The sequence below is a fragment of the Erithacus rubecula genome (genome assembly GCF_903797595.1).
Source record: "Erithacus rubecula genome assembly, chromosome: 3".
NCBI lineage: Eukaryota > Metazoa > Chordata > Aves > Passeriformes > Muscicapidae > Erithacus > Erithacus rubecula.
The window spans coordinates 96200105-96227509 of record NC_136689.1 but is presented as its reverse complement, the minus strand read 5'-3'; the positions used below and the strand labels follow the sequence as shown (position 1 = coordinate 96227509).

The 27405-nt window shown below is 43.2% G+C and overlaps 1 protein-coding gene across 5 annotated transcripts in view; it reads left to right on the top strand.

The window, feature by feature from the left end:
* Positions 1 to 21422, top strand: part of LDLRAD4 (low density lipoprotein receptor class A domain containing 4) — a 282043-nt gene extending 260621 nt beyond the window's left edge. For 4 of the 5 annotated variants that reach the window (XM_079302393.1, XM_079302392.1, XM_079302396.1 and 1 more), the window contains 2 exons: positions 9688 to 9741; positions 10704 to 21422. In XM_079302393.1, the coding sequence (XP_079158519.1) occupies positions 9688 to 9741; positions 10704 to 11246 (597 nt within the window). In that variant the 3' untranslated portion in view covers positions 11247 to 21422. The remainder of the gene's footprint in view (positions 1 to 9687; positions 9742 to 10703) is intronic. The other variant, XM_079302394.1, reaches the window with a different exon arrangement.
* The last annotated feature ends 5983 nt before the right edge of the window (positions 21423 to 27405 follow it).

Here is a 27405-nt window from a genome sequence, read left to right as displayed (position 1 = left end):
TAGGTCCTTTGCCAAATTTGAATTTGTCAGTAGAAAACAAATTTGGAATATAAACTTAAGGTATTCTGTCTGTGATTATTTTTAGACCCTGCTATGTTTTATGTAGCCTGTATTCATTTTACATTTGGAGGCTTAGATGTGACATTGTGTTTGCTGCTGCTGTAATTTGAGAGAAGAGTGTGAAAGGGAAATGAATAGAGGTTAGCTGGGGTGCAGAGATTTGAAATACACATTGTTATGACTTTCCATATATTGTCTGATACTCTGGACTTTATTGCTGCTACTGTTTTGTGAAGCTGCCTTGGCTGTTCGCTGGATCAAAACCACTGTCCCAGTAAGGGCCCAGCAAAATGTAATGTTTGTTTCACTTAAACAGTAAGAAGAGACTAGGAAAAGGATCTCTCCAAGGACTAGGAGTGCTTAAGACCTGTTGTTGCAGAGTCAAAGGCTTAAGATGGAATCTCAGTCAGTACTTGCTAAGACTGTATTTAGTCAACCTGATAGTAAATGGGCACCTAATTTGCCTTGTGAGCCAGGAGCTTGCTGGGTTAACCTTGTGAGCATTAACCACAGCGTGTCCCTGACCTTGGGACATCCCCCACAAGCCATGCCTGGAGGACACAAGCATCCTGTGGTGTTGCAGGGAGGTCCTTTCTTCTGATGTGCTTTCCCAGAGGGGTGCCCTTGGCCTCTTTGCTGACAGTGTTGGCCAAGGAGCCATTTATGAAGTCACCTTTTGATGCATTGAATTCCTGGTAGCAGTGTTGAGTTCAGAGCTTCATTTTGCTGTTAAAAAAATTTAAAAAAGCCCCATTGTAACTGAGAGGTGTGATCTCTTAATGTTTTCCACCAGTTCTAACTCCACAGTGTCACCTTTTTATCCATTCTAGTTTTATGGTTTTTTCCTCTTTGTGCTCCTTAGGGAGCTGCCCAGGTCATGGTGAGAGGCCTTGGGGAGCTGCTCTGACCGAACACTAATTACCAGTTTTGTGCTTTTGCTTTTTTTGTTGCAGTTGCATTTCAGCAGGGGAGGCAGCACTGACAGGGAAGGAGGCAGAGATGCCACAGTGGCTGCTGTGGAGCTGCCTCCCTGACAATCCTGGCAATTGGCAACTCTGTCCTGAAAGTCAGCTGTACAGTGTGACAATGCAGGGCTCTCAAAGCTCTTTTACTACATCACCTGTGCCATTTTGCTGGGGTGAATTCATCTTTCCTCCCTCTGCAGCCTCCAAGGAAAGGCTGCCTCATTGCCTGGCACTTCGATAGTGTAGGAGTGCTTAGCTCTAATTTGGTTACAGATGAAACTGGAACTTGTCAAACCTTCACCTCGTGGACTTGAGGACTGGAAAAATTGACTAGATTAATTTGAATGTTGCTTTGAAATGAACACTGTAATTCAAGAACCACAATTCTGTCTGAAAAATGTTAGCTATAATTGCTACAGATGCCCAAAATTGAAATAGTTTGAGATAAATGAAATGCATTTTCATCTTCACAAATCTTTTTAAACTGTAGTAAAGCTGTCAAATGCATGAAATAACCCATTATTTCCTTTGTATGGTTCATTACTATTGTCTGTTATCAGAGGCAGTGGTATTTTTTGTCCTCTTGGGCACAAGGGAGAAAACTTCACCTTCTTGTGAAGAACATGCAGTTTGGCAGCAGAGACTTGGGAGCTGCTTCAGTACCCAGAACTGATCTTAAATAATTTTTAAAACAGTGACTCAGTTTCAGTTTGATGTTACCATTATAAGTAGCAATAATCACAGCCAAGTGAACACTTCATGGGAATTGATGAGGGGATGGCAAGAACCAGTTACTAATTCTTCTAAAAGCCTGTGGTGTAGGTTTGTCATCATTGTTACTCATTTGAATTTCTGATAAGTTGCAGCTCTTCTTAGAAGCAGGTCATACTAGTGGGGAATGGGGATTTAGAGGTCTCTGAGCTCAGATGTTAAAAACTTAGAATTTTTCTTTGTCTCTGGTGTTAGAAGGCAATTCTCATAGAAACAGTCTGTGCAGTGCAAACCTTAAAAGCTGTGTGCAGAGAATGAGGGCCAGAAAACTAAAGTGGTGAGCAGATGACCAGTCTGTTCTCATTGTCCACAATGGAGTGACTTGCACAAGGTAATAGATAGTGGGAGTGGGGTTATACACATCTAAAATGCATTTTTTGTACCAAGCAAGCCTTGTTCTGTGTGCACATGCTGTCCAAGTGGATTTTCTTGCAAGGGAATACTTTCTAATGGTATATAGACTCTGAAAACAGTTATAAATGTTTGTTAACCACTAATATCTGAAGAAAATTATATTGTGACTTAAGTCTTTTTTTTTTTGGCAGGGAAATAGTGAATGGAAATAGAGGAAGTTACGACATGTTTCTTGAAAGAAAATGTTAAAGGAAATTATTTGACTGTTAGCTAGTTCTGTAGTGAACTCTGAAGTGAACACCCTTTTGTGTAACTGAGGTAGAGCTGTATCAAAATGTAAAATCCAGCTTTTCCTGTTCAGATGGAGCTTTTTTTATCCTTTTGTTACCTTCAGTTTTCTATAAGCCTGTCCTATTTCTAGATAATCATGCCTTCTACCAGCTAAGTGGTGGCTGATCTGCACAGGTTTCTGGCCTCAAAAAGACCAACTATTGAACAAGTGGTCTCTTATTCTGGTTCTTCTACAGAGTAATAGTAGTGATCAGGTAAATGATCTACTGCCTTTATTACCAGTCTCACACCTGTGAAACTCATGGGTTAGGCATCAGAAATAATGAAATAATAGATATTAGTGGATTTCTTTTTCTGTTTCAACTTATTCATGGTTATACAAACAAACAAAAAGACCTAAACACCCTAAAATAAAATGGAAATAAAAGATGATAATGAGAATTTCAACTTCCAGGCCAAGTCAGAGATTAGAATATTAAAAAGATGAAATCACTGCAATTACAAGTGTTAACATTTGAGGTAATGTTTGAAGAGCAAAAAAAGGACCAGTCATAGGGGAAAAAAAAAAGAATCTTCTTAGACAAGTGCACACTAAATGTTGTTATATGCCTGTTCTGTAAATACACTTTCCTGTGTGACCACCAGTTCATCTTCATCTTTATTTTTTTTTTTTTTTATTCTTCTAGAATATCATCTTCCAGTCTTTCCCCTGGTCTTTGGTATTTTATTACCTTGGTTATTGTGCCAAGGTTTTAAGCAGATCACAGCAAAGGGCAGGACAAATGCTAGGTGCTTCTGCTGCAGTGCTGAGGGTGCTGCCTGCCCTCTCCTAGTGAGGCTATTAAACATTCCAACTCTGTTTTAACATGAGCAGAAATAAGAGTTTTGGGGTCATAATTGTGAGAGGTGGGAAGATGCTGAGCAATAACATGTTGGCATGAGCAGTAGCCTGGAGTGAGCCTGCAAGGTGTTGAACAGTGTCTGTATCATCATGGATTAAATATTGGATGTTTCCTGCTGCTGGCTTATCCATCAGCAGAGTTCAGCTTCACAGCTGGGAGCCAGCCAAGGGTAGCAGAGCACCTGAGAGGGATACCAAAGCTGTAGGCTATGGAGTACACCTGGAGCATGCCCAGGGGCTGCTTCACATTGAAACAACAGAACCTCTTATGTGGGAGCAACTGATGCTGCTGGCAGTGCTGGGGGATTTTTGGGGCAAAGCCATGTGGCAGCCTTGGAAAGGCACATCTGTGCACAGGGTCTGTGTGTCTGATACCCAAGGGGTGATCTGTGTTGCAGTGCTGCTGGCTGTGCCTTTGTTGACCTTGTATTGGGGAGGGCACTATTGCTGGTAACCATCCTGCTGGAATGTAGGTAGCTGCAGCTGAGCTGCTGCTGTGGCACTCTGCTGTTTGCTGGGACGAAATAAAGATAAATCTTGCTTCCCAATGATTAACTCCTAATGTTATCACCAGTGACTTCCATGGGGACATTGAGGGGAAGGAGATGAACTGACTTACAGAGAGGTACTTAATGAGCTTCTGATGTTCCTAATTTCATTCCTTTTCCCTATCCTGGTGTCTTTGCATTGTCTTCTTTTATAAAGTAGATGTTGAATGAGTGCTCAGCACTTGGACTGCCCCAGGCCCACTCCTGGCAGCAAATCCCTGCATCCGTCACACAGGATGCTCACCCTGACCAGCCCCTGCCTCCCAGCATCGAGGGCAGCATTGCTGCTCAGGCTAGTCAGCTTGCATTAGAACCTGTGTTGGGAATGCCAGTCTTGGATGCCAAGATCCAGGAGCACAGCTATAAAAAATACTCCCCTCTGCCCTGTACCAGCTATTTCAGAATAAAAGGGGAACGTTGGGAGGGTGACAGAAAATATTCAATGATATTGACAGCTGAGGGATTTGTCAGTAATTTCAAATGTTAGTCTTCCTGCTGGTCTTTTAAATAATTTCCTACTGGCATTGGCATTATTCTGTGTGTTCCCTGCTGGTGTCCCTGAGCCACTCATTCTCATTTTCTTACTGACATATGCAAAAGAAAGAAAATCCCACTGGGAACAAGAACCCAGTCTACAGCCAGGAGAGAGTGAGAGTGCTGTAGACCACCCTGCTTTGCCAGATCTTTTTGTTTGTGCCGGTCATCATTTGGCAGGGGCTGGATGTGCACTGTATTCTCCTGCTGTCTCCTTGAGGGACATGGGCTCGCCTCTCCTCATGGAGTGCTGCCAAGAGGGACAGCGAGCTCGGCTGCTGCTCTTTGAAGTCTCCCACAGTAAAGTCATTATATTTTTAATAAGGGCAGGATTGTCCAGGAAATCTGCAGGTAGGACTAGAAGTGAGGAGTGCTGGCTTTGGGTGGCACCCGACTCAGCATGTCACCTTGTGCAGCTTGCCTCATCTCCAAACAAAGGAGGAAGGATGATAATAGTACTTACTGCCTTCTGCTGAATGAAATGGAGATTACTTAAAGTGATGAAGTGCTGTAAAGTTGGGGAAATAAAAGTTTTAAAGCATTAAGTAACAGGAATAATTGCAGTAGGTGTAGGGAGGCAGATTATGTGTGAGAGATTTGGCACTCTCCCTAATTCTCCAGTACTTCTCCTTGGTACCTTGCACTGCTCTGTTAGACAGTGTCACCTTTCCTGCCCTTGGGGAATAGCTTTTAAAGGAATGAGCAGTCTTGCTGGAATGCTCATCATTCTGTTGGGGACAACACAATAGTTTGTTTTGCTTGTGTTTGTTGCTAGCTTCAGAACTGTGGTGGTCTGTATCACCCAGGAAGATGGAATGGAAGGGAGGAATGAGCCCCTGTGCTTTCCTGGAGTGTTTTCAGCAAGCCACTGCTTTAATGTGGTGTAATGTTCCACCTAGGGCCAAAATCAGAAACTACACTGCTATGTGGAACATTTCACTTGCTAAAGAAGTGTGTGTATTTGAGTGTGTGTACATGCTTTTTTTTGAATAAAAACAAAATAAAAGTCTTTAAGGGGAAAAGAAGGACTTTCTTAATGATTGTAACACATTTTAGAAAGTGAAAAACTGACTTTTGTTTCTCAGGAAACATTATTTCAGGTGGAGTTCTATTTTGCAGAAACTTAATAGTGGAGAAAGCCTGTAAATCTCCTTAACAGTCAGCAAAAAAAAAAAAAAAAAAAAGAAAAGTTTGGATTATATGGGATTGTCATGGTTTAACCCCAGCTGGCAACTAAACACCATGTAGCTGTTTCTTCTCAGCAGGATGGGGGAGAGAATCAGGAGGGTAGAAGTGAGAACTTGTGGGAGATCAAGACAGTTTAATAGGGAAAGCAAAACAAGGAATTCCTTCACCACTTCCCAGGGACAGGTAGGTGTCCATCCATTCCCAGGGCATCGGTGTTCCGTGGTGTGTGGCAGTGATTTGTGAAGACAAATGCTCTTGCTCCCTATGTCCCCCTTTCCTTCTTCTGATACTGATCATGATGCCATATGATCTGGGATGTCCCTTTGGTCAGTGGGGTCAGCTGTCCAGGCTGTGTCCCCTCCCAGCTTCTGGTGGGGTCAGGTGAGGAGCAGAAAAGACCCTGTGTAAACACCATTCAGCAATAATGAAAATATCCCTGGGTTATCAACACTGTTTTCCTCACAAATCCAAAACATGGCCTCATACTTGCTACTATGAATAAAATTAACTCTATCACAGCTATAATAAGCACAGAGATCCTTTTGCTGTATTACAGTTTGAGGACAACTTTTTGATGAGTGTAAATTTTTACCTATAATTTCTCCTGAGTTGAAAATCATTCTTCTGGTAAATGTCTTTCCTGCTGGCTGTCAATGGACTGATGCTCAGCTGAGGCAATTGGATGACAGTGTGTGCTCCAGTAATTAAAAATGTCCTCAAAAAGTCATCTTCCTACACTGTTTAATTCTAGAGGCACTAAGGCTTTTTAAAATATGAAATGGCAAATTATCCTAGGCTTATGGAGTCTCCTAAGCTCTAAATACTGAGTTAAATAATCATCACCATGAGATAATTAAGTAATCACTCAGCTGGATTTATTGAATGATGCTGCTATTTCCAAACCTAATCACAAACATAATTTCTGTAAATTACAGTGAACCCAAAAATGGCAACGCTCAGCAAAAACCATGGGTGGATCCCTAAGATTTTTCTTGCTGGATGTTATTGGTGGGTGCTAGGATTTCCACTCCAAAGCTTAACAGTGTTAAAAATGAATACACTGTAGGGAGTGAATGCATAGGCTTTCTCTCCCTGTTATTTTTAAGTGTTGAAACTCATGCCTGAAGTCTCCTGAAGAAGGAGCAAGTTGAGGTGGCCTAGCTATTGACAGTCTGTAGGAAGCAGGTAAATGATGTACTGCCCTCATCAACATATGGGTAAATTGCACTTGCTCAGGTTTAGCCTTGTTTGCACATACCTGATAACTACTTGTACAAATCCCTAATATAAATACAAATACATCTGATTTTCACTGATATGAGCTCAAGGGAAGGATTTTATCTTTCAAAGGAAGGTCTGTAAGCAGAGAGCAAGACCTAACACTTTCTATCAGTAGAAGTCACCCCACATTGGTCAGGGTAGTCCCCAAGCACATTATTTCCTAAATCTGCCTCTTGGGGTGGAGGAGCGTAGTCGTGGGGATGTTTATCTCCTGCAACAGAAGAAACAAACATTTTCTTCTTATCTGCACCTCTTGTCATCATGCCAAGATCGGTGGAGTGGACACCAACCCTAGGGTTAGGTGGTATCTAACCAATGCAGGGAAGGGGAATTTCCCTTTAATAAAAACTCAAGAAAGGTAGGTAGTAAGTCTCCTGTGGCAGGTGCAGTGTTTTCAGGAGGGCAGAAATTCTGTTTTGGATCAGCTAGTCTGGCCTTGATGAGAATTCTGTGTTGTCATTGGATCAGCCGTGGTGAGGTTGGTCTGCACGTGTGTGAGCCTGGTCGTTTCCAAGTGTGGGCATGCTGAGCACATGTTACCCAGCCATCTGCTTGGGGAGTTCTTCTGGCTCCTGGGATAGAGATCTTGCTGGGGCTTGGCTGCTGCCAAAGTGTTTATTCAGTCTGCTGCTCTGTCTGGGGAAACCTTAGGGAAGGGTGCTGCAGGTGAACTGTAGGACATAGTGGCACAGGAACGATACTGTTACAAATCCTTGCATCCTGAGGATCTCACAGGCTCAGAGTTCAGCCAAGTGATTATGCCAGAGTAGGGAGAGCTTTGGGCTCCTTTGGTCTCCTCTTGGTGTGACTATCCCAGTGCCCTGGTTACATTCAGTGGAATCCCTGTAGCAGCTGCAGTGCCTCCAGGCAGGGCCTTTGACAGTTCTGGGATTCAGGCATCAGCATAGAAGTAACAGGCAACTCTTGTCTTCTCCCAAGTTATTTCTGTTAGGTATGGCTGGTAGCAGATCTGGGAGTCTTGGCTCAGTGAGCAGGCCCTGTTCCATCTCTATGCAAGGAGTTTTTCTCCATATGCTGCACCATCTCTCTCATCTCATCTTACCCTCTTGCCTTTGGGGAGATGGGCCCTAGGATGGAAGTTATTTCCACAGCCTCATCAGCAACTCCTTTTCATGAAGGAATTTAAGTAGTATGAGTGGTAGAGGTAGATTTTATTTCTTTCTGGATTGGCTTGTTGGTTTTGCCTTTTTTCCTCTCTTTTGAGCCTGTAACTCAGGAGCAGTTGATTGAATACTTTGACTAGTATGTTTTACAAACAGTTGCAATGGGTTTGGAACCTGTTGGGTCAACTGTTGATAACCTGATTGCATTTAATTGTGCAAACATACCCCCAGGTATTTCAAAGTGAGGGCACCTGGGTACTGGAGAAACGGAAAAGAATGTATGTACAAGTATGTATATACATCCATGTGTTCCAGTTAATTTCTTCAACTCACAGAACCTTATTGAGGCACTAAAATACATGAATTGCATAAAATTTGTCTTCCATGTCTTTGCAAAGGAGAATACTTGGGGAAGTTGTAAGTGCAATTGTCAGCCTCTCTCTATCTTTGCTCTCTAAAGCTACAGGAGAGAAGTGTACCAGCTTTGCTATTCAGGGCATTTCCCTTAGCAGCTGAATCCTGTGGGAGAGTCCTGTTAGAGCAGCTTTCCTCTGCGGTGGACTCTCCTGACAGGATCACAGACGGCTTTTGGTCTCTGAGTGTCATGATGAACATCTAGTTGGGTCTATTTTTACATCTGAAATATGTTGAAAGATGCTATGGTGAGAAGAAGCAGTACAGTAAGATTTGGAAGCAGTCTATACATGGTAATGCTTTTGGGGACAGTATGCATTTTCCTTCCAGTTTCTGAAATTTCTTATGTCTGTAAAACTTGAATTAGCATCAAGAAAATAGTCATGACTATACAATATTTTGATTTTCTCTTTGTGCACCAAGATTGAAGTTCTGTGTTTTATAGCTGCTCTGATATATCCTTTTCAGTTTCAAAATTTCCCAATAAAATAAATTCATTGAGGGAGTTACTGCTACTCTAAACAATTAATTGACAAGAAAAATGATGATACACCTTAAACTACTTTTCCTTACTGACATACTGTTCTTCAGCCTTTTATTCTGCCCTGAGTGCTGGTACTATATCAGAACAGCATTTCAAAACTCGAGAGAGAAAATATTTTGACCTGAGAAGGTGGTTGGAGAAGGGGTTGAAAAGGTGGCTGCAACCTCAGCTGCTTTAACTACTGTTTATGGTGGGAATTGGGCAACTGCTGACAGTTTTGACCAGATTATCCCTGGGTTTAGTATGTCTGTCACTTCACTGAGATTACAGACGCCAGGTTTTGCTGTGAGCTGTTTTGCCTGTGGTGTGTAATGGGGATCCTGGCTGGCAGACCTTTGTCAGACCTGCCACCCTTGCTGGTTTGGGAGGTGACAGGTACCTGCTCAGCACACAGCTGCTGAGGTGTCTCCTGTCATCTCCATGCATTGCCACACTCTCTCAGCCACCACCAGCTTGCTGCTTCCTTGTGGCCTTTGGGGCTGGATGCTGTGGATGACATCTTGGCAGTTGCAAAATGGACCAAGCTTGACTTGCTTGGGAGCAGAGCTGCTCTTTGCTCATGTCTTGGAAAGAAAGGGATGGGATGTTGATGTTTAGCTCCTGGAGACAGCCAGTCCTTAGAAGATGACTGTTGGTAAGAGCTGTGATAATGAGTCAGAATGGTGATGTGATCTATTAATTTTTCTCTTTGTTGTTTTCTTGCACATTTCAGGAGGGGTGCTTGTGGCCTTCAGAAAGTTCGGTTTCACGCCAGGGTGCATCAGAGGTACTGACAATTGCTTTCTTTTTTTTTTTTTCCCTGTAATATATATTTGGTTCCTTTCAAAAAAATGCATCTATTTTTTGTAAAGAGAGCTTTTTCACTGTGTACTTCACACTGTCATTAAGACTGCCTTGACACGCATTTCATAAATTCCTGAGACCATTTCATAAAAGAATGAAATTCTGCCTGACACCTCATCTCCATCAGCAACTCCATGTCATAGTAGGCATTCACAAGTGGTGGAGGTGTGTCTCTCTCCTGCAGTGGCTCAGTAATCTGTGTATTCATTGGAAGCTGGGAGACCAGTTCCTCTTGTCCCTGAACTTTTCTTGGATTTACAACACCTATCCTATCACCCATCTCCCAGCCAGCACAGATCCCTTGTCTGTGTAATTTGTGGGTGCATTGCTCTGAGTGGTCCAGCTGTCCTTTGATAAGCAGCAGAACTTCCTGGTGGTTGGCCCTGCATCTGTGAAGGTCAGGGGTTGAAGACTGCAGGGATCCAGAAAAGAGAAGAGCAGTTTGATAGATCTAGATCTGAGAATTTGCTGTGTCTGTCCAGATCAGGGATAGACCAAGTGAGGAGCAATAGCACCTCACAGAGTATTTTGAACGCTTCCTTTTGTAAAGCCTGTCCTTCTCCAGGGTTTAATGTACAGGGCCATACTTTCCATCACAGTGCAGAAGCTTTGTGGCTCTCCCCAGAGGCTGAGTTATGGCTGAGAGCTGAGGGGGAGGAGGACACCTGATACTCTCTGAGAGTGAAGGTGTGAGATATGTCGAGCCTTTACAGACTGTACTAAAATGGCCATCTGAATTCTTGGGGGATGCATTAGCTCTGAGTAGGAGCTAAGACAGGCGGCAGAAAGAACCGTTCTGCGTTTCATCAGTTCCTTGTGAAGGGTGGAGCACTCATGGGGCTTTGTGCAGAGGTGGAGTCACGCGTGTCTCCGCTCCCTTTTCAGATCATGTACGCCCCGAGGTCCAGGGACAGGTTCACCGCCCCGTCCTTCATGCAGCGGGACCGTTTCAGCCGCTTCCAGCCCACGTACCCATACATGCAGCACGAGATCGACCTGCCTCCCACCATCTCGCTCTCGGACGGCGAGGAGCCGCCGCCCTACCAGGGCCCGTGCACGCTGCAGCTCCGCGACCCCGAGCAGCAGATGGAGCTCAACCGGGAATCCGTCAGGGCGCCGCCCAACAGAACCATTTTTGATAGCGACTTGATAGACGTCTCCATGTACAATGGGGGTCCCTGCCCACCCAGCAGCAATTCGGGCATAAGTGCAACCAACTATAGCAGTAATGGAAGGATGGAAGGACCACCCCCGACGTACAGCGAGGTCATGGGGCATTACCCGGGCTCCTCTTTTTTCCATCACCAGCACAGCAACATGCCTCCTTCCTCGCAGAGGGGGAGCAGACTTCAGTTTCAGCAGAACAATTCAGAGAGCACAATAGTCCCCAGCAAAGGCCAGGAGCGGAAAGCAGGAAACCTGGTCTAGGTGACTGGCCCGGGAGCGTTGGGACTGCAGACGGGAGATGGCAGCAGGGCGTGGAGGAAGAGCCCGTGCTCCGGTGCACAGTGTTGTTACGCTTCACGTGGTACAACTGAGTAAAAGCAAACGTGCAAACCCGCTCCTTGTTTCTGATTCCTTTCAGGGGAATTGCATGCAAAGCAGATTGAAAGAAATACAAACTTCCATTCAGTTTGTCTATGAGCAGTGTTTTAGGGGAGAAGGGGGGGGAATATATTATTTTTTTTTAATAAACTATTTCAATTATTTAATTCTAAAAGTTAACTTAGCACAGAAATGAGGCTTGTACAGCCTGTTTTATACTCACTGAATGGCAGAAGGAAGAAGGTGGTTTTGCTAGATAAATGGGGGAAGAATTGGCCAGTTTGCTTTTTTTTTCTCCCAGTGTGTGAATTTTTTTTAAATATGAAACAAAATTCCTGTTCTGTGTGCCAAGGTATAAAGTTGAGAACTTAGATGAATGCAAGGAATTAATTTGTGTTGTGATAAATGTGTTTTAAAAAGTTGCACTATCTTACTGTTTAAAAAAAAAATATATATGAGGGAACTGTTTTATGTGAAGTTCTTCTATATGTTGTTGTTTCACCTGTGGAATAATGATAGAGCCCTAGAAGTAATCTGGAGGAGTTTGCCCCCTCCCCCTGGGTTTGCTAGAAGGTGGGGACAGGACTTAGCCTAACATCTCTTGACTTTTACAATTCAAAAAATACAGGGACACTTGCCTTTGCAATAATTTGCATTCAATAACAGTGTATCAATGAAGTGTCTTGGAGACTTTTGGATGGAAGAAGGCAAATATGAAATCCCAGCATTTTCCATCACTTTAAGGTTTAGCTATTGTGCAGTGTAGACGATTTCTTTCATAAATGGCAAAGCTAAAATTCCCAGATGAGTTGATTTGTATTGATTCTAAGTGCTGCCATTCTTTTCCTTTTCATAATGCAGTATCACCAGTACTTACCATTCTAGAGATTTTTGTCCTCACTGTAGCCTGAAATGTATTTAGTCACATATCATGACGTTATGCAATAAATCGTTTGAAAGCGCAGGGTGGGATTTGTTTCCTCCTGCAGTGCTGTTCAAGTTCGTGAGACTGTTGTGGTTTTCGCTCTCCATTTCATCCTTTCAGATGCTGAGGTCCAGTCCTGCAGGTCCATCCTGTTAAATGAAGGGGCCCTTGTGGCCAAACCCCCATGGTGTTTCTGCAGCAGTACCTAGAGTGCGGGTGGCAGTGGTGCCAGCTCCTGCCATGTCCTGTAGGGATGTGGGAGTGGCAGGAATTCTCCCTGCAAACCATTTTGCTCTGGGCCCTGTTGTGGAAACCCTTCTGGGTGCACGATGTCTGTCTGACACCAGCAGGACTGTGCTCATGGCTAAAGGTGACTCACCTCCTAACCAAGTGTCTGTAAGCCCTGACTTTTGCTATACTGGCCTGGGGAGTAGTTGGAAAGTGTTCCCTGCCTGTGTCGTGGCACGTGGGGTGTTTCTTCTCTGGCTGTTCCCGTGTGGAAGCACGCACGGTGCTGGAGCTCGGTTGGCTGAGGGTGATAGTGGCATCACAAGCACATGAAAAAGCACAAATTGCACTTAAAATGCATTTTGGAAATGGACTTAAAGTAAGAATCTTTAGTCTTAGCTTGAATAGTTTCTAATATATAGGTGTATTGAGTGCGTCATAGACCTTTTCACTTTAAGACCTTTCACTTTTTTCTATTTTCCTGAGCCTTGTGCTTGGTTGCAGGCAGCAGCCACCGAGTGTCCCAAGGGCACTGATGCCCTGGTCCCATGGCTGGAGGCTGGATTTCTGCAGGACTTCTGTACACAGGGGGCTCTGATAACTGAAGTGCATCTTTGATCTATGCAGAGTTTTAATGCCAAAACTGTGTGTGTGTGTGTGTCTGCGTGCGTGTGTGTCCTTTGAGCCTCAGTGTAGATTTGTTTTCTTCATAAGGTAATTTGATTTTATTCTAGTTCAGAAAACATTTGTATAACTGTTAGTCTGAATACACAGCCCCATTTGTCTCTCTAATTGTTATTTTGGTCTGAGTCATGCTGGTAATGCAGAGTAAAGCTGTGTTTTGTCGTACGTATTAATTGAAGGGAGAGATAGAGATTGTATGGTGGGATTCACTTTTTTTTTTTTTTTCCTCTCAGGCCCACAGGACAGGTGTATAGAAGATGACTAGGTGGCTTTTGGTCAGCTGGGGCTCTTGTCACTGTCTGTTTCCTGGGAGTAAAAGCTGTGAAGTTAGATTTTTGCAAATAACCTATGAATATAATCCTTAGTTAAAAACCACAAACAAAACCCAACCAGAGGAGAAAGCCAGCAAATGTTGGTTTTGTCTTCATTGACTTTTGTCACTTGAGGAGTGAGCCTTTAAGCCAGAGAATGTGTGTGCCTACACAGATACTGTGCTGTTGCCTAAATGAGGATTGTTTAGCCGAGAAGCCTTCAGGTGAGAACAGCTGGAACTCAGTTGTCATGGCAGAGCACACCTGGACTGGGCCCTGGGCTTGGGCTGATTGAAGACCAACTTTCCCCATGTGCAGATCTCAGCAAAGTGAGCCTTGAAGTTGCCTTCAAAGTCACCTCTTGGGAACGTACTTTCTTTAAAAACAGCCATTTGCCATCTTCTGCCCTCTCTGCATGCCACTAGATTTATGCACTTCCCATTAACATTGTCCAGTATGCTGTCTCTTAATTTTTCTTGACTGAGCAAATTTTTCTGCATGAAAAATGTAGCCTTTTCCAGTTCTTTAGAAAATACTTGTTTAAAAATAACTTGGTATTTGCTCACCTAATAGTTGCATCTCCCCTTGCATCTTTGTCCTCTCATCCTAGAATCAGGGAACAAGCTGAATTGGTAGGGACCCATCGGGTCCCTCAGGGAGCTGGGTCCAGCTCCCTGTCCTGCATCCCCAAGAGTCACACCCTGTACCTGAGAGCCTTGTCAAAATGCTTCTTGAACTGTCAGGCTTGGTACTGTGAGCATTTCCCTGGGGAGCCTGCTCCAGTGCCCAGCCATCCTCTGGGGGAAGAATCTTTTCTTAATATCCAGTATAAACTGTCTGCCCCTCCTCTTTCCCCCATGAGGAAGCTGTAACTGCACTGAGGTCTCCCCTCAGTCTCTTCCAGGCTGAGCAAACAAAGTAACCTCAGCCACTCCTCATAGGGCTTCCCCTCAGGACCCTTCATCATCCTCACTGCCCTCCTTTGGACACTAATGGCTTAATGTCATGCTCTGCTTTCCCAAATGCACTGTGCTGACAGTACCTCTCAGCTCTGGGAGTGTAGTGACTAGTTTGCTTGCTATAGGTGAGCTTGCAAGCTTCTGTTCTGGGGCCTCTTTTAGCACTAAGTAAGCTATTTTCATTAGTGATCCCCAATGGAAAGGCAGTCAACAGTGTAACCCTGAAACACTGTATTTTGTTTTTTCCTTTTGTTGGCATGGTAGAGAATCGGCTCTTGGTAACAGAAAGAATGGTAAAAGAAATACCAGAATTAGATAACACTATCAATCTTTGCAGGCTTAGAAATTGGTGAACTCTGAAGATAGGTAATTCTATGAAGCATTTATGGAAGACAAGCTTTGAAATTTCCAGAACTGATAGACTATTCCAGAACCACTCAATGAAACTTTGTATAAATTATAAAAGATTTCTGCAAACATTGTAGCATTAATTGCGTAGATTTTGCCTCCATACTGATGCTCTGGTTTATGTGTTTGATGCACAAAACCCACATAATGTGTGTGGTGTTTTCTATGTGATGGATCATATTTCCTTGAATTCTGGTTGCATCTTCTTACTTTGCCCAGTAACTCATTCCCAAAATTCAGTACAGTGATTCCTTTAGAAATTTTCAGGTTAAAAAATTATTTTTTCTTCTAAATGCACCTTTATGAAATAAAGTTTTGTGACCTCTGTCCTACTAAAAAGACTAATTTTTCCCTTACATTTCTTGGCATGGCTCTCTCCTTGATGCTAAGTATGCCCCATCTTTGGTGGTTTTGTATGATCTTTCAGGACTAGGAAAGGCAGGGGGTTTAGCAAAAGAACAGTTTCTCTCCCAGTTTACCAGTGGAGCACTTGGCACTTAGCTCTAATTCTGTACCTTTGTCTGGCACAGTTGTGGTTGGGCTCCTCTCAGTGCTGGACAAGCAGACTGAGTGTGATGCTGCTTGAAAAATGAAAGATAGGAAGAGGGGCACCCAGCCAACAGTGCAGTGTTGAGATCCCTTTCCTGGACTGTGTGTGGCACGTGCAGAATTCACAGGACTTTGCATAATAGGATGTTTTCATCAGGGAGGATTTAATTATGTTACTCCTGGTCTTGTCACTGATGAGCTCTGCACTTGGGCCAGCCTCTGGCTGATGGGACTTTATTACAGCTTGATTTTCCCTTGGAAGTAAGAAAACTCAAGCATACACCCCAAGTATAAGTTCCTGATGGCTAGTGAGGAAGATGTTTGCATTTCTGCACTCATGGAATCTGCAGGAACCATGGCTTAAGCTGTGCTTCATTTGGCTTTCTATAACTGCTTGCCCATTTCTTCCACCAGTTTGGCCCAGCTGGAAGCTGCTTCTGTTATGCCAAATCTCTGAATGTTCTTGTTGCAGATACATTTTTGTTTTTAAAAAGTGTCATTGAGAGTTCTTTTTTTCTTCTGTGAATGGGATGCAGGGATGGGTAAGGAGTAGAACTGCATTGTTTTCTAAGGAATGCATTTCTTTGCAATAGAGAAGAAATCATTGTCCTACTGAAGAACCCCATGTGGAGGCTGTCTGGAACAGTGCTGTCTGAGGCAGTAGTTTCTACCCTGCCAGGTAGTGAGAGATTGGACCTGAAAACTGACACTCTAATCTATAAGGAATGCTTGAATACTTTGGAGAAGATTGATTGCTAACCCTTCTCTGACTCTATCCCTGAAATCTCATGGTAGCTAAGGTAACCTGATTTTGTAGGCGAAAAAAGCAAAATATTAAGTTGGTGAAAAATAGATGTGCTTCAATATTTTTCATTGCCCTTTTTTTTTTTCCTGAGGATAAACAATAGGCTTGCTGGCACATTTGGAAGTGTTTAGAATTATTCACAGGTTCTCTCTGGTCATTACTGTTGAGTCATGTCTGTGCACATACAGACCTGCATGCAAACTTGTCCCCTTGATTATCTCTGTATAATTGCTGTTCCATGATCACCTTCCAGAAGTGCTAAATGGCTCAGTGTTGTGCTCTCAGGAAAAATACAGGTCATTTGTCAAACAGCAGGAAGTATGAGGAATATTTGCTTTTCAGTCCTGTAAATGTCATGACCTGTGTTTTTATCAGTAGGGGACTTTCTTGCTGCACCAGTTCTTGCCTGTCACCTGGTGTGCTGGTGCACCTTCCATCCAACAGCTCTCTCTTCTTTTGGGTGAGCTTTGAAAAATCTTCGTGCTCTGGGATAACCCCAATGCAGACCTCATGTATTGATGTACAGGCAGGAAATAATACTTAGTGTACCATAAATCTCATAGGAATGTTTTTTTTGGACTAGCTGATGATGAGAACCGAGTGACCCTTCTGTGCAGTGGGTTCATATGAAGTCTGGCTTTTGGTTACATCCTTGCTTTTTAGATAAAGGCTGTTGGACATAATTTAATTACACATATCTGGTCTTTCCCTGCACTGTGTTGTCTGCTTGCCAACCAGTACAGTTACCACTTTTCTCCTACACTAGCCCCAAATGTGTCAATCATTTCAATCCCTGGAAAGAGGCAGTCTTACTGAGTTGTCTGAGTCCTGTTGAGGCCTTTTAGGACATGGAAAAGTCTCTTTTGAGCATGTGTTGAACTTAGAGGTTTCTCCCCAAAACCTGTTCTGAATGTTTTGTTAGGAAATTCAGATTTAAGGCTTTGAGAGTATGCTGACTGAAAATGTTGGTAGAATTTTTGATCATTAATATATTGTTTGCCAGCCTGTCCTCAGTAATCAGGGTTGTAAATTACCTTTTGAGCCACCTCTGATTGCATTGTTGGGCTGGCAAAAGCCCCATTGGGCACACTTGCACCAGCAAAAAAAAAAAAAAAACAGAGTAATTTTCTTGGTACAGTCTGGGGAGTAAACAGAAAGCTGCATCACTAAGTTCATCCTCCAAAACCAACATGAAACCTGCATTGCCTCTTCCCAGCAAGCTGAAGTGTAGGTGTTTTGATGAAGTGCTTTGCTGCACTATTTAGTACCACAGACATGCAGTGGAGGGGCCTACTGATGTTTCCTTGAAATTGTCATTGGCATTAAATGTGTTTCAGGGGTGCTAATGCTGATTTTGTAACCACCCAGCACAATTATCCTGCTTTTGAAAGGGAAATCAAGGACCATTCTGTGTCACAAACTCTCCTGGCTCGTACTGCTGCCTTGCTGGTGTCTCTCCTGTTTTTAGGCTGAACACAAGCAACCCGGGTATTGCTAGCATTGCTTTCTAGCTATAAAAGAGCTTACCTTTTTATGTTGATTAATGATAAGAAAACAAAACTGTAACACTGATGTACTTCCCCTTCCCTCTGACAGATGTGTGATTTGCTGCCAGAGATGATGCTGTTTTCTTTGCTATATTGCTGCTGCTGCTGCTGTTTTAAGTGGTTTGGTGCGTGAGCTTTCTGAAACAACATGGTGTATGTAGGATCTCGTGGGTGACAAAGCTGTCTCTTCTTCCTTGCTCTCCTTGGTTTGTGCTTGTTTGTCTGCTGTGGTAGGTTTACTAATAAATTAAATTCGTCCTTACTAGATATAATTTTGAGGAGGTTTGCATGTCTGTAGTTTGTAAGCAACTAAGGTGCCTCATGTTCAGGTCTGAGCAGATAGGAATCCCCTTGCACTCGAGGGCCTGATCCAAAGCCTGCTGAAGTTGGTAGGAAGACTCTTGCCAACTTCAGGGGGCTTTGCATCAGGCCTTGCACTCCCACCTTTGTTGTGCCTCACTTAAAATGGTGCTTTTTCAGTTGTCTGTCCTTTTTTCTGGTTTGGTTTGTTGTTTTTTTTTTTTTTCTTTGTATGGTGCTGTGTATAACTTGAATATATTATGCACATATCCTACCCAATGGGTAGAACAAACAAACATACAAAATCAAATAGATGTTGTTAATACTGTAAGATAGTGTACAGATGATACCAATTTTAACACAAAAAAATGGCATAGACTTTGTGAATGCCAATCTGTGCTTGGTCCTTTTTTTGTAAGAAAGTTTGCAAATTAATGCATACAAATGACAAAAAAGTCTATGTATTTTATTTTCCTATTAAATAACACTATAATATCATAAGGGAAAAAGGTTAAACAAATCCTTTTTGACAAGCCTGTGTATAGCAATTAGTCGTTTGATGCATCTTTGCTGTGAAGATTTTTTTCTTTTTAATGTGTCACTTTAAAAAAAAAAAAAAAAGGAAAAAACCACAAAACAAACAAAACCTCCACAGCTTTAACCTTGCAACTAGATGCTTCTCGTTTTGGTTGTTGCTTTGCTATTGCTGAGTTGGACCAGTATTAGTTACTACTTCTTCAGCAGATACATTATTTATTACTCTCCTTGATTGCCTTTTTTTTTTTTTTTTTTTAAACTTGGAAATGGGCTAAAACTTTTTGAACCTTTTTAATCACATCCTAGATTTGAAGTGAAGCTCAGACAGATGGGAGCTGACCCAAACCATCCCTGCAAAGTCAAAACTAGGCCAGTGAGAGTTCTGTGACAACAGCCAACCCTTGCTGTGTGCCCACGACTGGTGCACCATGCTGCTGCTGCAGACTGTGCTTGGGCTTGGGGTGTGGATGGACTCACAGGTGGGCTGTGCTCTTGCAGGGTGGCTCATTGGTGACCTTTGCTCTTGCAGGTTGGCTCACAGGTGGGCTGTGCTCTTGCAGGATGGACAAGAATGGTCACAGTCGATAGTGAGGTGAATGCAGGGTTTGAGCGGAGCTTTGATTTCGCAGCTCTGCTGCTGGTTGGCTTCTGACAGCAATGACTTAACCCAGGTTCATATTTAAGATTACAGAGAAATGCATAGACCTGTTCAAACCCAACCTGGGAAGTGGTGTGGGACGTAATTTGACACTTCAGCTTCCTGCCAGGCTCCCTTGGCAGTTTGGTTCTCCCCCGGCGTCTCCCCGTGTTTGGCGCTCCATTCCCGTGCTCCTGCACGCTCCTCGGTAAAGCAAATACCTCAGGAAAACTCAACATGAAGTTCTAGTGTAGGGACTTGCAGATGCTGTACTTATTTTTCTAAACTGTTTGTTCTAACTATCCCAGGACAGTAGGTGATGTGAACGTTTATTGGTCCTCAACAGACTCGTCCTCTCACAGATGATACCAACTAATCTTTCATAGATACTCCTGTCTGTATGTAGCTTTTTTATACTTGCCAGGCTTTAACCACAGATGTAAGGTAGCAAGGTGTTGGGAGATGTTTGAGATGGCATTTTGGTTTGGTTTTTCAGATGATTAGCAAAGTGCTGTGCTAAAACTCAGGGGGCCTTGCCCGGGGCCGGTGAAGTCAGTGGTGGGGCTTCCTCTGGTTTGAGTGGGCTTTCAACCTGGTCCATCATGCTGGGGGATGGTGCCTTGGGGCACAGTCCTTCACTGCTTCTCTGTCAACCTGAAGCATCTACACCTTTGTCTGTAAATATCTTTTTAAAAGCCCTCACAGGAGTCCTGTATCTGAATGTTGATCATGGTTGTTTTGTTGGTTTTCTTTTTTGTTTGTTTGTTTTGAAGAAGTGTGTTGAATTTTTTATGGCCAGTTCTGCATCATCATGCCCTTACAGGTAGCTTGTATCATCACATCCTTCTGTACGTTGAGCTGTTCTGTCAGTAGGCATGTACCGTAGGTAAATACACATATTTTTGTGATTGTCACTTGTTAATTGATTTATTGTTTGTCAGGGCGTGGAGTAATTGTTGTGGAAGTGTGCCTTGCCTGGCCACCTTCACGTTTCTGTTTGCACTGCAGTACCACTTCTGTGCATGAAGGAAGGAAAGCAAACAAAAAAACCCCGGGCCTTCACTAGGAAGGCTGTGAGACTAAACCTCCTGCTGGAGGATTCTAGAGTAGGATTTATCATAACAAAACATGCATATTGAGTGGACCAAACACGAATATGTCTCCTTTTAGAGGCACTAATTTGCTTTGAAGCTGCAGTGGAAAGAGCAGACTATCTATTAAGTGTATTCACAGCTGTGTTCATGCTTTTCCATTTACCACAAAGCACAGCAGGCAGCCAAGATTTTAAAAGGACTATGAGCAGAAGTTACAAGAGCCTCAGGCATCATAGACCTGGACAGCAAAAATAATAATAACAGTAATTTTTAAAAAAATTACTTTAGTATTCTTTAACAAAGCTTTTCTACTCATAATATAAAGACTACATAAGTATTGATAGGGGTTTTATCTTTGTATAACTCTGAACTGCCCAATGCTGCTGTGCTCAGAGCATTTCATGATGGTGTGTACATCAGTCAGGCTATTACACTCAAAATTAACCATCTAATGCCTGTTTTTAGAGTGTTACCCTTTCTTTGTTGTTTCTTGCTAGTTTATTTACAGTGTAAAATGCTTTATTGCTGTATGGATTTTAATTTTTTTTTTTTTGTATTTCCAGCATAGTGACTTTCAAGATCACATTTTCAACACATCTCTTATTTTTGTCCATTTTCTTTCAAGCTATTCTGAAATATGTACAGCACTATCAACAATATTTAATCTTTCTTTTAAAATTTATTGTTGTAAAACAATGCTATTAAAAACAGTAAGTCTTTTTACAACTGTATTGGAATTTCTCAATAGCTGTTCATGTGATGCTATGACAAACCTGGCTTGCTTTATTTTTTTTTATTTTTTATTTTCTGTTTAACACAATTAATTTGTTGCTTATTTTCCACCGTAACTCCCAGTTATATACAGAAAAAGATTTCAACTGTTGTGTATCTGACTCTTTTAATTGAGCAAATGGTGATGTCCTAGTTTTTAGACCTAAGGTCTGTTTATTGCAATACTTTTAAAGGAAGATGTTGCTCTAAGTGCTGTTGTTAGTTTTAAATACAGATTTTATGCTTGTTCTTAATATGCTGTGGTTAAACCATGGCACAAAATTATTAAAAATTATTAAATGCATTTGTCTCCTGTTGGATTTATTTTCCCTTTGAAGTGAAAAAAAACCAAAAAAGCATGGAACACTAGAGTGTCCTTGGTAAAATGAGTACTTATATTTTTCCCTTGCTGTTCTGCTGCTGGCAACCAGGTAGCAGATCTTTCAGGAATCTGAGAGGACTCAGTCCTGGGAGCATTATGTGAGGGCCCTGGGAAGTGGGGTCGGGTGAGGGTTTAGGATCAGTGTTCTGACCCTCACACTGGTGATTAGTGGGATGGTTCTGGGCATTTCTGCCCTGCCTCTGCCACAGGATGGGCTGTAGCAGGAGACAGCCTGTCACACGCTGCAGCTGAGTCCAGGCACTTAATCTAAGCCAGCTCGTGGTTTGAATTCCTTTAAGATAACAACCCCACCTCAATCTCATTTAAAGCCCTGCTGTTGGTGATGGTCTCTGGCACAGCAGTGCTGACTGACCAGTGGAGGGATAAGCAATGCCCCCAAAGCATTGAGCTGCAAAAGCTCTTTAAAAAATGGAGATAAAAAATATGGCTGGGGCGAGGGAGATTCACAACCTCTTTTAAGAAAGCTGGGACATGCTTTGGCCAGTGCTTAAAACAAGAGCAGTCGTGGTTCATTAATGGGGTGAAGAGAGGGATGCTGCTGTTAATGAGAAACCAGATGGGAGGGTCCCCTGAAATGCACAGAGACTTGTCTTTGGTGAGACAGATCTTTGCAAGGTAGCTCAAACTATCCCTGGCTGGCCTGCCACTTTGCCATACTAAAGCCTAACAAATCTGGGAAAGAGCAGGTAATTTCTGTTCATAAGTGTATAAAGAGATGTTTTATTTAGCATGATTATTAATAACACAGTTGTCCTGTGCTTGCTGGAGTTTGATGTCTGTGTTGCTGCAATGTGATGCTGAGCTTGGTACTTCAAACCTGGGGATTTCTTGCAGGTCTTTTCCAGAAAGATGTTTGCAGTGGGAGCCGTGGTCCACCCCACTTCTGACACCCTGCTATGGAGCTGCCTTGACATTCCACTCAGAGAGGAGCCAGGAGGTTTCTACTTGCTGCTGTTCTTTTCAAACACCTTAGTCCTTTAAATGTTACAGTACTTATTTTTTAGTCAAAAGTATTTTTTCCTATAACCACCCTGAGTTTGCTGTCCTCTATCTACAGCATTTTAATTCCTCTTTATTATTTAGGAAATTGCTAGTTCCTTAGTCCTTATCTCCAAGCTTCTGCTCCTCCTCTACTGTCTGAACCCTGAACTCCCTGGAAACTGCATTTTTTGAGTCTGCTTTGATCTTTTACTTAATCTGGTTTTAATTGTATTTATATTTGGTTTATAATATGCCATTCTGTTTGATTGTGTTTTAATATCCCTGCCAATGGTTGCAACTCAGCTGTAAATGGGATGTCTCATCTCAGTAGGGTTACTTTTTTTCTCCTGAAAGATTAATATAGTGGCTGCTGCAGTCCTGTGAAACCTCTAGGTCTGGCTTGCAGGCTCCCAGCAGTATTGTGTCTCATTACAAACACCCTGTTTTTAACATTGCAAACCCTTTTCTTCCAAAGACCCCTCTGTAATGAGACTTCGTTACTTAGACAAAAATTAATTAGGCTTCTCTCATTATCACTGTTTTGATCGGTTGTGCTCTAAGTGAGTTCTAATTAAAATGCACATTTTAAAACCCTTACTGCTGAATCCTCTTCTAATAGCTCGTTTCTACTGTGGCAATGCCCTGCTTTCTGTGCAGTTTGCATTGTGCTGCTTTTGCAGAACTCTAGCATTGACTAAGAAAACTAAAAACTTGCATGATTTTCTTTTTTTTTTTTTGCTTGTTTTCTACATTTTTTTTTCCAGACTGACTGCCAAATGATTGCTCCTGCGAGCCTGAGAATGGGAATTAGAGCTGAAAAACTGAATTCTTTGCATGTGGTAAGATTGATGAGCTGAGTTTCTCAGTGTCCTGTATAGTCAGTAAGCCTACTTGCCCCTACAATGTTCCAAAACATAAGGGGGAAGCTATATGCTGCAGTTGTTACTATTTAACTGTGAATTTCTGCCTTCCTTAGCTGTTCCAAGTTGCCTTATACATTATTTATTTTGGCAGGACTGCATGATCCATCCCAGGGATACCCTCCACATGTTAAGCCAGTGGATGCTCTGCAATGGCTAGAGGGGAACACTTGAAGGCTGGGTCTCCTTAATAAAGGGGCTAATCTGTAAATCAGATAAAATATTTTGTATCCTTCAATGGTTTCCACTCTGAAGCGTGTTGCACAACAGCAGCAGAAAGGTGCTAAAAGTATTTTAAAGATGAGGAAACACACATAGAGAAGTACATGCCAGGTCTCAGCACAGCCTGTGGCAATGCTGGGAATAACCTTTCCCTCACCACCATTCCCAGTCCCTCCCCTTGGGAGGTATGGTTTCCCTCTACTCCCTTCCAACACATCCCACTGTCTTGTACAGAGCTATTTTCTGTGTGGCAGGGCTTTGAGAAGCAGCCAGGACATAGCCACCCCTTGTTCAGAGAAAGAGGGCATCTTTTTCATGGAGGCCAAAATGCCACCCTTGAGCCCCCGGCAGTGCCAACACCAGATCATTCCAGCTTAATTTAACATTTGCAGACATTACAGTGATTGACAGTTGAGTTGAGTGGAAAATTCCAGTTTAATCCTGCTCTGTGTGCCACAGACATGGGCTCAGACAGCTTGACCTACATTTAACCCTGGGCAGCAAGAAATTCTAAGGGGAAAAGAAAAAAGTCGTTTTCATCTCAAAGCAGTGAGAACATTCCCACTTATTACAGGTCCCTGTGTATATTATACACGTGTAATTGTGTTACAGGGCTGTGAATATTTCATGAGCTGAGCCAAGTTTGCTCTGGTTGGCTTTACTTGGTGAAGAAGACATGTAAGTCAAATGTAAAAGCACAAGTGTGCTTGCATAGCTGTTCAGCAGGGTTTATGGCAACAGCAAAAGGGGTAGGAGCTAGTCCTTTCCTAACAATGGGGTTAGGATTGTAAGTGCTATAAAATTTGCTTATGCTGCAAACTTTGTATCTCTTGGGGGAAAAGTTGATGAGCTGGTAACTTCAACTAATGTAGTCAGGAAAAGCCTAACAGGTAAGGCTTGACTGAGGGACTGCAGAGTCAGTCTGGTTTCTTTGACCCCCCTCCTTCTGCAGATCAAAGGTGCTGATAGTGACTATTTGTTTTGGGAAGTTAACTGGTGCAGTGCTGGGTGTCACAGCTTTTCAGCGAGAGGTGCATTGGCAAACATGAAAAGCCCTGTGGCTGAGTGATAACTGCATTAACTACTCAGCATGCAAGCCCTCCTCTTCCACAGTCATGCTGTATATTATACCTATAGATAATATGGATGTTATCTCCTGCCATACGCTAGGGCAAACAGACACTTCACTATCAAATTGTGCTCTGTCAGGGAAATGGCATCAGGTGCACTAAAATCACCCTCTGACAGTGGCACAGAAGTGCCTGTCTGCAGCCAAACTGTACTCAAGAGTAAAGCATGCAGCTGTAGCTTGAGTGCTGCTTGTGCACTGGCACTTGTTTTTCTTGAAGGAGATTGTATGTGGGTACATGCTGTGCAGAAGTGTGAGGGCTAGTGCACAGCAGTCCAGCAACAGAAAATACACTGTTAGTACATTAGGCAGAACTTTGAGTACTCCTTGTATAAAATGACACTGTGTTCTCTTTATTTTCATGGCTTTTCTAATCTAATCCAGGATAAAAACTAAATTCAGGTATTTGGCTAACCATATCATTAGTCATCAGTTAGCCAAGGCTGAGAAATTTCACTTTTTCCACTACAATGCATCCAAAGGTCTCCTTCTGCATTAAAACACAGCTGCCACATCTGGGAGGTATCTGGAGGCCACAGCTGTGTGCAGGAACCTGTTTTTGAGGGAAAGGTGCTCCAAGGCTGCTCTCAGGCAGTGCCTGGATGAAGAGCTGGTGCAAATGCACTGATGGAAGTGCTTGACAGTGCCAGCTGAGGGTACTTGGTACCATTTACTGCAGAGTCTATTCAGTTAAAGGGCAAGTACAGCATCACTGCTCATTCTCATGTTCTCTCTCATCCACGTCCTTACAAGGTCTGGCAACTCTTTTTGCACCTATGAACAAATCCATGTGAAATGATAACAAAAAAAAAAAAAAAAGTGTGGTAAACTTGCAGCTTGTGTCTTTAGCACCTAATGGTGGAGCTGGATTTTGACTGCACCTGCTTTGTGACCCCAGAGGGGAGGTCATCAGTGAGCACAAGGGCCAGGTTGAGGTAGTGCTCACAAGGAGCCTGTGCTGTCTCTCCATGCCTGCTCAGGTTTGATTCATGTTAAATGTAGGATCCCAACTGGATTTCTGATGGATTCAGCATAGCATTTCAAGTGGAAATTACATCAGTTTTATGACTTTATTCTGATTACAAGAGTACATAAGATTCTTGATTCAGCATGAGTTTGAGACAGACTGTTTGATACTTGACTGGCAATGGAGTTGACTTGAGAACTGTAGCATGTCTGGGCATTATTCCTGAACAACCCTGAATATCCTCCCCTGTGTTCCCTCCTCTGTGATTGTTCAATCAGTTCATCAAACTCAAGCCCAAACTTAAAGCTACATGTTACCCTGCAGGCTTTTGAAATCAAGATGTATTCTTTCTACTTAAGAAGATCATAAAAATAGGCAGCTAATTGCCAGGGGATAATTACAATTCTCTAATTATTATTGTTACTGATAGTAAGTGATGAACAAGGGTGAATGTGATGCAATGCCCTAAGCTGACACCCTGAAGGGGACACAATCACAGGAGTTTGTTTCAAGTTTGGCTCCAGCACCATCCTGAGTCACTATTTTTGCTCTGTCCTGTTATTGGGTCACAGCTTTGGCTCCAGCCCTGCTCAAAAGACTTAGCTGCACCTTCAGCTTGGGCACCAATTTCTATTGTGACTGGCTCTGGTCCTTGTTCAGGCCATTATTTTGAATGGCCCATTTTCACTATTGCTTCAGCTCCAACCATTGCTTAGGCCAAGATTTCAGCTCCTCTTGGGTTGAGACTTCAGCTGTTCCCCTGTCAGGCTCTGACTTTGGATTTGGGCCCAACTTGGGCCATGATTTTGGCTCTGCGTCCTGCTCAGGATGTGAATTCAGCTTTTGCCCAATATTGAGCTGCCACTTCCACTCAGCTCCATCTTGGTCTGCAACTTTTTCTCCTGCCTGTTTCAGGCCAATACTTGGGTGCCAGTGCAGCAGTGGTTTGGCTCTGGCTGTATATCACTGTTTAAGCTGGGCTCCAGACCCTGCTCCTTGGCCCTGTCTCTTCATCTCCAACTTGTGTCAGGCTTCAGCTCTGGCACCTGGTTGGGCTGTGATTTTGGTTCTGGTGTCATCAGGCTGTGACTGCAGGTTCGAGGTCTGTTCAGGCTGTGAGTAGAGATCAGGAGCCATCCTGGGCCTCTCTCATGTCTCAAGTCCCATCTTTGGTGATGGTCACAGCTCCAGAACTCATCCTGAGCCACAGCTTTAAGTCTGGTCCCATCTTGGGTCATGAGCTTGTCTCCAGCCTGATATAGGGCTCTGACTCCAGCTCAGGCTCCCATGTCTACTCTGCCCCTGCTTGGTCCTTGACTCTGCTCTGCCCTTCTCTGTTTGTGACTTTGGGTTCTGCCTGGTACCAGGCAGCAGCTTTGGCTCTGGTCCCTGCTTGGGCTGTGACTGGTGCCAATAGAGCTGTTAACCTCAGCTTTCTAGAGATATTGGTGTGAGACTTTATCTCCTCCCATCTATGGCAGCAATTTAAGCTCTGGCTCACCTCAGGCTGCTACTGCAGCTCTGGCTCAATACTGGGTTGAGATTTTTGCTTCAGCTGTAACTTTGGCTCTGGCCATTGTTCAGGTGGCTTCCTTGGGTCTGCCCAGGCTTTGGGGCTGGCTCCTCCTCAGGAGACTGCAGTGACTTGGCCACTGTTTGGGCCAT